Here is a 14,636-nt window from a genome sequence, read left to right on the forward strand (position 1 = left end):
TTGTGTTTGATATGTAGATCTGTATAACTATTTTATGTATAAAATCCGTTTTATTATGTTTATTGAATCTATTATTCTATATATCATCTGTTTTGTTATTTTCATTTAACATATCTTTTTAATCGTTGTTTTTTAATTGTTAATTTTATTTGTCTGTTCTACATGGTTGATGTTTTTTAAAATTGTTTAGGTTTATTTTAAATTTTGTATTTGTTTTTAGAATTTTATTATCTGTATTGTCTATATAGTTGTTGTTTATGTTTATATTAATAATATCTTATATATATATATATATATATATATATATATATATATTTCTAATCAGTATCAGGGAGCCATCTTTCTGTAGGCATTTGAATAGAGCCGATGAATTTATTATGGTAATTCATAATTTCTAACATCAATCATATATATATTTTTCCTTTTCATAAATTTCCTTTTGTTATTATTTTTTTAATTATACTTTATTTTCAATTGTTTGCTTTATAAGGCTCTTCCCTCTGACGCGACGACTAAATTATGGGGTGTCTATAAGGCTCCTACTAATGTTCTGATAGAAACAGACGACGGGCGTAAATTTATTGTTTACATAAGTGAAGCAAAAGGAATGTTTTTCCTTTTCAATGGTTGGTCTGATGTCATTACACATTTAGGAATTATATTCGGAAGTTTTGTAATCTTTACTCCTTTGGATTCTACGAGATTCAAGTTAACATATTTTGTAAATGGTGTGAGTTCTATCTGTTTCTGGTCATCCATGGTATCTACAGCTTCTCATTTGACTGTAAGATTATTTTTTAATATATGTATATTTTTCTTATTTTGTTATTATATTTATACTTTTTCAGAATTGTTTACAAGTCTAATGTTTTTTTTTTAATTTTTGTTTTCATTCATACAGGTGATACCTGATTGTATCCTTCCAAAGTCTCATGATTATACATTTGCTGATTTAATTTCAACTATCTATTTAGGCAACAAAGAGTTTCATGTTAAGGTTGAACTTTTAATGGTAAAGTCTGTTTTACAGCGGGTATTGATGTAATTGTTACTCAATATCAATTGGAGGCCGGTTCTTATTTTTTATTTACAAAATGGTTTGGTCATTCTTTCCATTTAAGAATATTTGATAAAAATGGTATTGAAATGAACTTTGATGATGTACATGTCGACGATGTAAGTATAATTTTTATTTATTCTTTATATTTAAATTTAATCTATATTTTTTTTAATTAATAAATCTAAGAAATTTTATATGTAAGTTTCAGGTTGATATTGCACCTATTGATTCTGTTCAAGATGTGCCTCCGACTGCTGTTGCTGAACAAGCCAATGGACATATTATTCGGTTTGTTCGTATGGCAGCTGACTATTTTGTAAGTTGTAATATCTTTTTAGTTACTACTAAATATTAAATATTATATTTTTTTTGACATAATACATAAATATTTTAAGATTGATGTTCTTATTAATTTCATTTTTGAAATACAATACAACGGCTGCCTGATGATGTTTTGAGTGAGGCTAAACTGGATTTGGGTTTTAAAAGTATCACAATGAGACTTTTGCATTTTAATCCTCCGAAGGAGTTTCCTAATGGTACGATACGTGAAGAGAGACTCGAAGGTTATTGTTATGCTTTAAGGAGTTGGTCGAGATTCATGAACATTGCTGGCATTAAGGTGGGTGACACGGTTTATTTTTGTTTTGATGAAACTGAACAAGTTTTGAGTGTAGAAAGGGTTGTTTCTCCTGTGAACCATAGTTAGTAGTTCTTTGACATTATGGTTTTGTTTTTTGTGGTTTTCATATGATATATATTAAGTTAGTTATGTTTATTCATTTTTAGCAGAAAATATATGGTTTTCAACTTTAAGTTACCACAATTTATATTATCTTACCTATGGTCTGAACAATTATTCGGACCATATATTTAAATTATTTTTTAAAGTACTTTGTATTCCCATTATTGAATTGCCAATTATCGTAATAGCAAGTTATATTAAAATTTTACTGTGTATGATTAGAATAGAATTACAATGTTAAAAAAGATTGATCCAAATAAACCATAAAGAAATAAATTTTAAAATATTAAACCATATTACATAAAGAAAACATTTGTTAATAACTGCTTTTAACATCATAGTTAGTAAGTATAAATTAACATATTAAGATATTTTACCATGTCTGTTTATGACTCTTTGTTATAAACCTAAATTTTTTAATTTTGATTATACATTATATATAAAAAATGTAAATCAGAAAAGTGATTCATATATATGTGTTCTTCATACTGTTCGTTGACATCTATATAAGCTTACCTAAAATAGGTTTATTTATTTTTAGAAATAATATGTAATTATTAGGAAGGGTGGTTACTATATTATTTAAATTATATAACAACCGTAAATTGTGTTGATGTTATTAATGATATGTAAAATCTTCATTTATTTTTGGGAAGAATTTGCAAATTGATTTTATCAATATAATCAATTTTAAAGTTTCGAACTAAAATATATATTAAATAATATTTAATAATTCTTTAATCTATTTTTTTAAAGAATATTCAAATTGATACTATCCATATTCATATTTTTAATATTTTTGGTATTGATGTAGAAGATGTTATTGATTGGTTCTTGATTGCTGTTTGCTGATTGTTGATTCTTGATTGTTCAATATTTATCATTTTTATTATAATCATTGATTGTTTCCTTCTATACCTTTTCATTTTGGTACTATAAATATTATTTCAAAACTCCATTCATTTCCGCATTGTGTCATTCATATTACTGCATTTATTTGGTTACGTTTTAATCTTTCATCTTACAATTCTTATAAATTATAGAACCATATGATAAACTTCTTTGAATAAAAAGAACTTTTTTAAACTCTCTTTTTCCTTCGAAAATGTTTCAGCATTTTGTTTGTTTTACTATTTTTCATTGTTCTTTAGTTTTCTTGATTCGTATATTGAAATACGTTTTATGCCGTCTGATAGATATAATGGAGAACCATAACATTACTATGTTGAGAGCTGTTGATGCCTTTCAAGAGCAGTTTTCTGTCAAGATTAGGGTGATCAGGGTTTGGGAACACCCTGAAAGGAGGAATCCCAGTCAATTATACTTATTTGACATTATTCTAATTGATGAAGAGGTATATTTTTTTATCAATATATATATATGAAATTTTTTTAAATTTTATACTTTATTATACTATATTTAATACTATTTTATTAATATTTATTTAAGTATAGTGTTCATACGTTATACAGGGGACAAAGATGAAGGCAACATGCTTGAATAGAGTTTTACCACAATTTCGACCGTCATTAGTTGAAAAGAAATGTTTGATTATCAGGAATCCAACTATAGGTTTTAATAACTCTACGTACAGGTATGTTGACAATCAAAATAGGCTATGTTTCCAGGGTACAACCGAAGTTATTCCATGTGAAGATTGGTGGATCACCGTACGGCTTTGATTTCTTGAGTTTTGCGGACATCTTGAACAGTAATGCTATTTCAAACTCTACAGTTGGTATGTATATGAAATATTTTTTCAAAATATGTTATTGTTTTTTTCATTAATATTTTTTTTCATTTTGTAACCTCATCTTATTGATCGATATTGTATTGTTGTAGATGTTATTGGTTATTTGAGTCGATCATTTCCAAAAGAGACTGTAACTAACAAATCAACTGGAAAGCAGTCTGTTAAAGTTACTATAGAGATATCTGATCTGGAGTAAGCATTTTAACCATTATCTTAGAATCCAGTATACATATTATTGTTACAATTGACAGGAAACATATGTTTGTAGTTTTTTACCATATTTATATAATGAAACTTATGCAACTTTATTTATAGCAATTTTTTTTTGAATTTCATTAATTACTTAGGGGTCGGACGGTATTTCTTACTCTGTGGGATCAATACTGTGATCAAGTTTTGTCGTTTTTTGAGAGTATCAAAGGAAAAAATGTTCATGCAATCATTATATTGCAGTTTGGCAAGGTCAAGTGGTGGAATGGTTTGTTTTCTTTCCTTAGTAACTTTTTTTTAGTCTAACTTTTCTTATATTATATATTTTTCATTTCTAATTTTCCACTGTTTCTTACTAGGGGTTGCGTATGTTAATAATTCATACACGGTTAGTCGTCTTTTTTGCAATCATGATTGTCCTGAAGTCGATGAGTTCAAAAACAGGTATGAAAAAAGATTGTACACATTATTTCTTATTTACCTTATCGATTGAACTTTTATCAATATTATGATGAATGTATACCTTATTAAAATATACATTATTTTTTTATTCAATAGTTTGTTTGCAAATTCTATTGAAGTTAGTGAATCCACGAGCCTTGCTTCCATGGCAAAATCTGTTGAAGAGGAAATCTTGTAGAGCAAAGATTTTTTTCAATATTTGTGATGTCTTTTCGCTTAAGACGGTATAATTTTTTGATAATGGAAAAGTTTACACTACAACTTTACTGTATATATTTTTATGTTATCATATAAATATGCAAGTTTGCAAGGTCATTGTTCAGGGTAATATACTGGGTGTTTACAAAGATGAAGGATGGTTCTATGAGGGTTGTAATAGATGTAACAAGAAGATCAACAAAGTTGTTAATCTGAGTGAGGACACCCAGGAATCAGGTTCAGCTGTTACAAAGGAGATTCTTACCTGTCTCTCTGATCGTTGTGCTTTTAAAACTATAACTTCTTCTCTCAAGTAAGTCAATACACCTTTTGAACCCTCATTTTTTCATCCACGTCGTTTATTTTGTTTTAAAATATGGACATTACCACATTCAATAGGTTTAAGATTCAACTTAGAGTTCAAGACCCTTCTGCTTCTGTTACACTTACTTTGTTTGATCGTGAAGCACGGAAGTTATTAGGAAAGTCTGTTGATGATATTCTTACTGCCAACCCTGAATTTGTAAGTTTTATTTTTGTACTCATATTGGTTATGTTTTATATTTACATAAAAGTTAATATTTCTTGATAAATGATCAATATTTTACTATTTTCAGCGTTCTGATTCCATGAAGATTCCTGCTGAAGTAGACGCATTGGTTGGCCAGACTGCTGCTTTTAAAATAGACGTTACTAGCTACGTCTTGAAGTATAACATCCATAAGTATGGTATACTCAAGCTGACTGTGGATCCTAACGTTATATCTGTACTTCAAGAGAAGCAATCCTCTTCACAGATAACTGTATGTTATATAAATTTTCTTACCTTATTGGTTTACGTTTAAACATTTTACTTTCCTGAAGTTTATATTTCGTTTTTTTTATTTTATTTTAAAAAATATGCAGTCTTCTCAGAATATCTCTCTCAATATTGATGCTTCAGAATTTGAATCTCAGACATCTGATGGTTTCAAGGTATTCGTGTGAATTTGTGTTTTGTTAGTCTTTGTTTTATTATATATATGTTCAACTATGAGTTGCGTTTGTAACCTGTTAAATTTGTCTTTTGTTAGGACTCTGGTGCCAAACCAACCGAAAACACTACTCCTGTATCTAACATGGCGAGCACCGTTTCACCTGTTTCATTGGATGTCACTGATACTCCTGATTCCATGTTAGCTAAGGATGAAGTGAAGCGAAACTTGGTTCAAGTCTAAGATGTTGAAGAAGATTCTCACACATCTGCAATGAAGCTCCATAAGTGTGGCGAGGTTAAGGATGTCAATAGTGCAGAGAAGAGGAACCTCTTAATTCCTAAAGTTGAGAAATAGTTTTGAAGTTTTCATAACATTAAGTTATTGGTTGTTTTTGAAAAGTTGGTTTTTGTTGATGTCGTCTAAAACAATTGTTTGTTTGAATTCGTGGTTTTGGTTTATGGTTTTTATTTGTTTCTTCCGGACAATACATGTTTTGAATTCCGAAAGTTGTGATGTTTGGTTTTGAATAATAATCATCATTTTAATGTACATGTTAATTTTATTTCCATTTTAATGTCTTTTCTTTACATTTCATTTAACACTAACTAATAGTATATGTGTATTTTGTATGTGGTTTTTATTATAACTATTCATGTAACTTGAACATGTATTATGATAACATATATCGAATTTTTCCAATGTTTAAAAAAAACAAAGAAAATTATTTTAAATATATTTATTAGAGAAATTTATGCTGTCCACTTATAGTTACTAATAATATTTTATTTAAATTAGTTAAGGTGTGATAATTATAGAAAGTGTCACACCCCCAAATTACCACCTAGGGCGTGTCCCTGATGGAGGTGCAACGATTCAACAAAGAGCCACCAATCATATCAAACACAAGTTATAATATAATAAGATACCCACTTGAAATTAATGTAACGTCTGAAAAGTTAAACCAAAACCAAAGTACTGAGCGGAAGCATAAAAGTATAAATGAATAAGTGTGTCGAAACCCAATCAATTTAAATGTCTGTCATGACCATAACCACTCCAGCAGCATCAGACAGCAAGCTCCCAAGTTCCTTCAATAATTACCTACAAGCATGTAAACAAGTGTGTCAGACTACGCTGGTGAGTTCAAAGTGTTGCTTACATGTTGTGTTACCAGATATATGTTAATGCGATTTAATGATGAGTTACGATGTTGCTCGAGTTAGTTACCCTAGGGACTCCGCCCTTACGTAACCGAGGAGTGTGCCTCTTAGCAACCCACTAGGTCGGGAGGACGACTCCCCGCCCTGCGCGAGTCTCTTCCTATAAGCAGCACGCGTTTCCATCTGACGCGGGGGTGAGTGAGTATCAGCGGGTGCCTTCCCTGGCGCCCGGGATTGGTCGGAAGATGCGGACGGTGTAGACATGCCTGTCGAGTTGATGACGTAACGCAAGTTAAACGAAAGAATGCACACTCACAACGTTTCAAAAGAGGGTACTAACGCAGAAAGGAAAAATGACAGAAGGAGTAAGCACACAAGGTTTCAATCAATAGTTACTACGTCTGTTTCCTCGTCCACTCATGTTTCTATATATGGGAAATGAACTAATTTAGGGGTCGAAAACGAGGAAAGTGTTCAGGTTTATCACGTTAAGAACAATTAACTACCATATTCATACACAACCAGGGAAGAACCCCTCTCACACTCGTTAAGTCTCATTGGGATTTGCATGCACCACGCGTTATCATTATGTGTGCACCCATGATAATAAGGCGGTTTGCATGCTCCTCTCAATGCTTCTTAACTTATGTTTGAAGTTTCTCCCACCCCAATCAACACAAACTAAGCACTACCAACAAGATTAAAATTTACTAGATGCAAGTGTTATGTTACTCTATCAATGTGTCATGGTGTCTACCATGTCGTATCGTGCATGCTATAAATGTAGTTACGTTTACTAGGCATATAAAGCATAAGCTAAGGAGGAACGAACCTTGCAGTCTGAAGCTGGGTGTCATGGTCATCGTTTGGATCAATTCGGTTATAGTCTGGTTTTATGAAAACATTTTTAAAACCGAGTTCTCTATAACCAGTGGCTCTGATACCAAACTGTCACACCCCCAAATTACCACCTAGGGCGTGTCCCTGATGGAGGTGCAACGATTCAACAAAGAGCCACCAATCATATCAAACACAAGTTATAATATAATAAGATACCCACTTGAAATTAATGTAACGTCTGAAAAGTTAAACCAAAACCAAAGTACTGAGCGGAAGCATAAAAGTATAAATGTATAAGTGTGTCGAAACCCAATCAATTTAAATGTCTGTCATGACCATAACCACTCCAGCAGCATCAGACAGCAAGCTCCCAAGTTCCTTCAATAATTACCTACAAGCATGTAAACAAGTGTGTCAGACTACGCTACGCTGGTGAGTTCAAAGTGTTGCTTACATGTTGTGTTACCAGATATATGTTAATGCGATTTAATGATGCGTTACGATGTTGCTCGAGTTAGTTACCCTAGGGACTCCGCCCTTACGTAACCGAGGAGTGTGCCTCTTAGCAACCCACTATGTTGTTCAGTTAGTTACCCTAGGGGAACCGCCCTTACGTAACCGAGGAGTGTGCCTCTAAACAACCATAGTGAAACCCAGATAATTAGTACCTAATAGCGCTATCAACTAATCACCCCCATTGCCCTCCAAGCAATAACCAAAACCGATTAAGTTATTTACCCAATGTTTCCCTTCCAAATGTTTACCAGTTGTCCCCAAACCACCGGGACGCATGCTTGAGAAAGTGCAATGAACTCACCTGGGGTTGCTCGGTAGAACCAGTTACTTGATCACACTTAGTTAGTTTAAGCCTATGATATTCACGTGTAGGTCACGATTAGTTTGCATTCAAGTTAATCACATTGTCACGCACAACAATTACCACATGCATATACAGTATGTTCTTGATTCTTGTACTACTCAACAGTTAACCTTCTAGCACACACATTCACATAGTTAATATGTATATTCATACTAGTTCGACAGTAACTCACTACCTAAACCCCATCCGGCCAACAAGCATTCTATCTAGTTAAACAAGGTGTAACAGGTAACCATCAAAGCCCAACTGAATTCCGTCCACCCGAATGGCAACCAACTCTCATCCGGAGGGCATTGCCCGAACAGCGGCCCAATACACTCCCACACAGTCAACTAGATCCAGGTCCGATGCATGACCAGGCCCAGCTGGAGTATTTATAAATTAGTCAGCCCAAGCGTGTGTGAACCTGGGCCCGATGTGCAGCCCGTGTCCCTTTTACAGCCCAGCTTACAACCCCGGCCCATGCATCGCCTAAGGCTCGTGTATATAAGATTTCGTGGCAGGTTGGGCCCGTAAATTAAGTATGTTAATGGCCCAACTTGTTCGTAATCCAAAGCTTCAACTAACCCACCAAATCCACATATTATGACGGCCCAAAGCAATTCCGATACACATTGACATGGGCTGAGCTGGTGACCCGTGGTCATGCAGCCCAGCCATATTCGCAGTGAATAACTGGCCCCTCAAAATAAAGCGGATATCGATATGCTAATATCACTAACCCTAAAGTCATGCATCACGCTATTATCTTTAATTAAACTATCCTTAAACAAGAACAATATACACAATTAGCACATTCATTAACTCACATGACAAACATCATCACTTAGCATCTTGTCTATTATGTTGCAATCATTAACACGTTACTATTAGCACATGATCATCATGTTTAGAATATCTAGATCATCGAACCCATCTGTGATCATTGGCCCGATTATTGATTGTTTCCTTCTAAAGAATTTCTATCATTATTAACAAGATTTGCAACTACTAAACATCTAACAGTAACAAACGGCACACATCAAACCAGAAGATTGCATCCTGATTTCGTACATATATCGTCATCATATGGCACAACTAATGGTAACAACATATTCATCGACCCAATGATCATAACAGTTTACGGCATATTTATAACATCACTTAGCATATTCACTTGTACATACATAACAACACATAACTAATTAATCATAAACAGTAAGTTGCTTACCAATCAAGACGAAAGGGTAATGTTTCGAAGGTAGGAGAGTTCCGATTAGGGGGGGGGGGTCTCCTACGCCTGCCGTATGTAGATTTGAGAGGGAGATAGGGAGTAGAGTTTGTTAGTAGAGTTTGTTTTATCCTTATAACCCTCCTAATCCTTTACGTATTATAACACACACAAGATGGGCGGTTCATCTTTAAGCTGGAATGGACTTGAGTCCATTCACATTGGGCCGATTGTCTTTCTTAAACAACCAGTTGGGCTTACCTCTCTAAGCTTGGGCCGAAGGTTTGTATTAGCAATTTAAACACTGATCATATTCATATATGTGACACAAGTTTAGGGCTATCATAATTAAATTACATGGCCGAACACCAGTTTACTTCGGGTTGGGCTTAAGAGTTCCAGTTGGGCCGATAGGGTGAGTTATTTACAAAGTTTAGTTATCAAGCCCAACATGTACGCGACCGAACCATTTCAACTAAATTATCTAATCGGGTCCTCAAACGTTTAAGTTAATGATTTTAAGATCACTAGATTACACGTCACTAACCTTCCTCGAAAGTTCGGGTTGTCACATCATCCCCAACTTGAAGGAAATTTCGTCCCGAAATTGGCAAGCGCCAAGTGTGAGAAAAACGAAGTGAGAGATCAGGATTGTTGCGGGTTCTGCTCGTGACATCATCACCAACTTGAAGAGGAACCTCGCCCCGAAATTTAGCAAACAGTCACCGAGGAAGCTAGTTTTGTTAAGCGTTTTCGCGGGGTGTCACATCATCCCCAACTTGAAAGAATTTTCGTCCCGAAAATTGATCTAAGACAATGGTTTAAAGTAAGTTCCGACGAACTCGATCAATAGATACTTTACAACGCCCGGGGGCTAATCTTGTGATCAGTGGAAGTCATGGTGTGGTGGTTAGCGTGTTGTTATATCAGTTGCCAATCAATGAAACAGGGGATTAATGAGGTTCGTACAAGGAATCGAGCGAAACAGGGGTCCATTGAACATCCGAAGGATTTGGCCAGCAAATTTGTTGTCTAGAAGTAATTTCCAGTAGTGGTGCATGGCGGCATGACACAACAGGGAGGTTCGTCACATTGCGGTCGCGCGAGTGTATCATTTGTCCAAAACAGAGTTTGGTGGGTGAAGGTTAGTGTTGCAAAACGACATACGCGTGTAACTGTGACTGCTTCACTTCTAGCGGCGATGACAAGTGAAAGTGATAAGGTTCGTCTACAGGGATGCGTGGGTATAGTTCTTCTAATCCCGTGTTCGTTCGGAAGTTCCATTCTAGCGATGCCTTCACATGGTTAGCTCTATTGGAACAAGGGTGCACTGGAGGCCCTTGTGATCGGTCTAATTGGTGCATTCGGTACCGTCCAAGTAATGCCTCCCACTTAAATCCAATGACCACGGTTTCCACCGGAGGTTGTAGGTCGTGCAGTTCCTCTCCGTAACGCCCTCATGGTATATCGCTGGATCATCGGTACCCTCGGATAGAAGCGATGCTTCGCGTGTTGTAGGGTTGGGTTTCGAAAGCTGCAAAGACGTTTCCCCGATTTTATTTCTCAGGAATTCACAGCTCCCCGCTATGCTAAGGAGGTTGAAGTTGCGAAACCTTCGAAAATCCTATGATGAAGCTGTGACAGTATCCAGCGAATCCAAGGGATTGCTGTATCCCAGGGGAAAAATCAGGAATGGCATAAGGTCAATTCTGGAACTCAACCTAACGATGTGGAAGTAAACCAGGTAACTCCTTAGAAGACACGTCAGAAATTCCACGAATACTGGAAGATACTCTATCTTCCTTTCTTAGAGGGGCGAATTGGTGACAAGAGCTAGCATAGCAGGGTAGCCCCTCCGTAGACACTTCCGGGCTTTCACAACTGTGACAACGCCAACAACGGCGCCACTACGATGGTCTTAAACTGATAAGGATTCCCCACTGGGGAGCGGGAACGCACGATTTTCTCTTTGCAGAGAATTTTCCGCTTGATACCTAAATAACCAAGTCCATGTCAACTACCATGCCAAAACTTACAAGAGTATTGCATCAACCAATAGGCACCGGGTAGTACAAGGCCAGCGAGAGGTTTACCATAATTAAGGTAACTGTCGTAGAGTCAAAGATGTGACTCTTGTAGTGCAAGGGTAAAAAGAGGTAAAGTGACGATTCAGTACAAGAAATATCCTTTAAACGATAGAATAAGAAACCCATTCAAATTAAACCATATAAGTCACTACGTCGAATATTCGCAAAAGTTTTAATCACCATGATTGTTTATACGAAAACAACTGAAAGAAGAAAAAAAATAACTAGGTAAACGATTGAAAGACGAGTCAGTCATCCACGTCACCATCCCCGAGGTCACTACCATCATCATCGTCCCCGTCATTATCCGAGACCTCCTCTGGCTCTTCTTCCTCCTCCTCTGGCTCTTCCTCCTCCTCTTCGGGCTCTTCATCAGACCCTTCCGCCTCTGGTTCGGGAGGTGCCGGGACTGGGGCTGGCTCGGGTTCAGGTGCGAAGCGAGCTTCCTCCAAGTGATGGACCCTCCAATCTATCATACCTACCTTTTCAGCAAGCGAGCTAAGCCTTTCATAATCCACTCGAGCGTCTCTCAGTATTAGACCTTGTACCTCACGCCCTTTTAGGGCTTCTGCCTTCAAGTCAGTAGTCCTCCTAATAAGTTCCTGTATCTGCTTCTCTTGAGCTTCCAATCGCCCTCCTTGGGTATCAACCTTTCTTAGTAATTTCTGATTTTGCTCCATTAAGACTTGGTTTTGTTCTATTAGAATCTGGTTATAATCTCGGAGGGCCTTACTCACAGCCGACTCGGCCTGAGCGCTGAGGGAGTTAACTGGTAGGGCATGCGTAGGTCGGGAGGACGACTCCCCGCCCTGCGCGAGTCTCTTCCTATAAGCAGCACGCGTTTCCATCTGACGCGGGGGTGAGTGAGTATCAGCGGGTGCCTTCCCTGGCGCCCGGGATTGGTCGGAAGATGCGGACGGTGTAGACATGCCTGTCGAGTTGATGACGTAACGCAAGTTAAACGAAAGAATGCACACTCACAACGTTTCAAAAGAGGGTACTAACGCAGAAAGGAAAAATGACAGAAGGAGTAAGCACACAAGGTTTCAATCAATAGTTACTACGTCTGTTTCCTCGTCCACTCATGTTTCTATATATGGGAAATGAACTAATTTAGGGGTCGAAAACGAGGAAAGTGTTCAGGTTTATCACGTTAAGAACAATTAACTACCATATTCATACACAACCAGGGAAGAACCCCTCTCACACTCGTTAAGTCTCATTGGGATTTGCATGCACCACGCGTTATCATTATGTGTGCACCCATGATAATAAGGCGGTTTGCATGCTCCTCTCAATGCTTCTTAACTTATGTTTGAAGTTTCTCCCACCCCAATCAACACAAACTAAGCACTACCAACAAGATTAAAATTTACTAGATGCAAGTGTTATGTTACTCTATCAATGTGTCATGGTGTCTACCATGTCGTATCGTGCATGCTATAAATGTAGTTACGTTTACTAGGCATATAAAGCATAAGCTAAGGAGGAACGAACCTTGCAGTCTGAAGCTGGGTGTCATGGTCATCGTTTGGATCAATTCGGTTATAGTCTGGTTTTATGAAAACATTTTTAAAACCGAGTTCTCTATAACCAGTGGCTCTGATACCAAACTGTCACACCCCCAAATTACCACCTAGGGCGTGTCCCTGATGGAGGTGCAACGATTCAACAAAGAGCCACCAATCATATCAAACACAAGTTATAATATAATAAGATACCCACTTGAAATTAATGTAACGTCTGAAAAGTTAAACCAAAACCAAAGTACTGAGCGGAAGCATAAAAGTATAAATGTATAAGTGTGTCGAAACCCAATCAATTTAAATGTCTGTCATGACCATAACCACTCCAGCAGCATCAGACAGCAAGCTCCCAAGTTCCTTCAATAATTACCTACAAGCATGTAAACAAGTGTGTCAGACTACGCTACGCTGGTGAGTTCAAAGTGTTGCTTACATGTTGTGTTACCAGATATATGTTAATGCGATTTAATGATGCGTTACGATGTTGCTCGAGTTAGTTACCCTAGGGACTCCGCCCTTACGTAACCGAGGAGTGTGCCTCTTAGCAACCCACTATGTTGTTCAGTTAGTTACCCTAGGGGAACCGCCCTTACGTAACCGAGGAGTGTGCCTCTAAACAACCATAGTGAAACCCAGATAATTAGTACCTAATAGCGCTATCAACTAATCACCCCCATTGCCCTCCAAGCAATAACCAAAACCGATTAAGTTATTTACCCAATGTTTCCCTTCCAAATGTTTACCAGTTGTCCCCAAACCACCGGGACGCATGCTTGAGAAAGTGCAATGAACTCACCTGGGGTTGCTCGGTAGAACCAGTTACTTGATCACACTTAGTTAGTTTAAGCCTATGATATTCACGTGTAGGTCACGATTAGTTTGCATTCAAGTTAATCACATTGTCACGCACAACAATTACCACATGCATATACAGTATGTTCTTGATTCTTGTACTACTCAACAGTTAACCTTCTAGCACACACATTCACATAGTTAATATGTATATTCATACTAGTTCGACAGTAACTCACTACCTAAACCCCATCCGGCCAACAAGCATTCTATCTAGTTAAACAAGGTGTAACAGGTAACCATCAAAGCCCAACTGAATTCCGTCCACCCGAATGGCAACCAACTCTCATCCGGAGGGCATTGCCCGAACAGCGGCCCAATACACTCCCACACAGTCAACTAGATCCAGGTCCGATGCATGACCAGGCCCAGCTGGAGTATTTATAAATTAGTGAGCCCAAGCGTGTGTGAACCTGGGCCCGATGTGCAGCCCGTGTCCCTTTTACAGCCCAGCTTACAACCCCGGCCCATGCATCGCCTAAGGCTCGTGTATATAAGATTTCGTGGCAGGTTGGGCCCGTAAATTAAGTATGTTAATGGCCCAACTTGTTCGTAATCCAAAGCTTCAACTAACCCACCAAATCCACATATTATGACGGCCCAAAGCAATTCCGATACACATTGACATGGGCTGAGCTGGTGACCCGTGGTCATGCAGCCCAGCCATATTCGCAGT

General features: G+C 37.0%; 1 protein-coding gene across 1 annotated transcript; it reads left to right on the forward strand.

The window, feature by feature from the left end:
- Positions 1 to 4,526: 4,526 nt before the first annotated feature.
- Positions 4,527 to 5,645, forward strand: LOC118485798. Its single transcript, XM_035982253.1, has 5 exons — positions 4,527 to 4,741; positions 4,828 to 4,951; positions 5,046 to 5,231; positions 5,335 to 5,403; positions 5,502 to 5,645. Exons 1-5 carry the CDS (start codon positions 4,527 to 4,529, stop codon positions 5,643 to 5,645), a joined length of 738 nt encoding a protein of 245 aa, XP_035838146.1.
- The last annotated feature ends 8,991 nt before the right edge of the window (positions 5,646 to 14,636 follow it).

The sequence above is a fragment of the Helianthus annuus genome, chromosome 13, assembly GCF_002127325.2.
Source record: "Helianthus annuus cultivar XRQ/B chromosome 13, HanXRQr2.0-SUNRISE, whole genome shotgun sequence".
Taxonomy (NCBI): domain Eukaryota; kingdom Viridiplantae; phylum Streptophyta; class Magnoliopsida; order Asterales; family Asteraceae; genus Helianthus; species Helianthus annuus.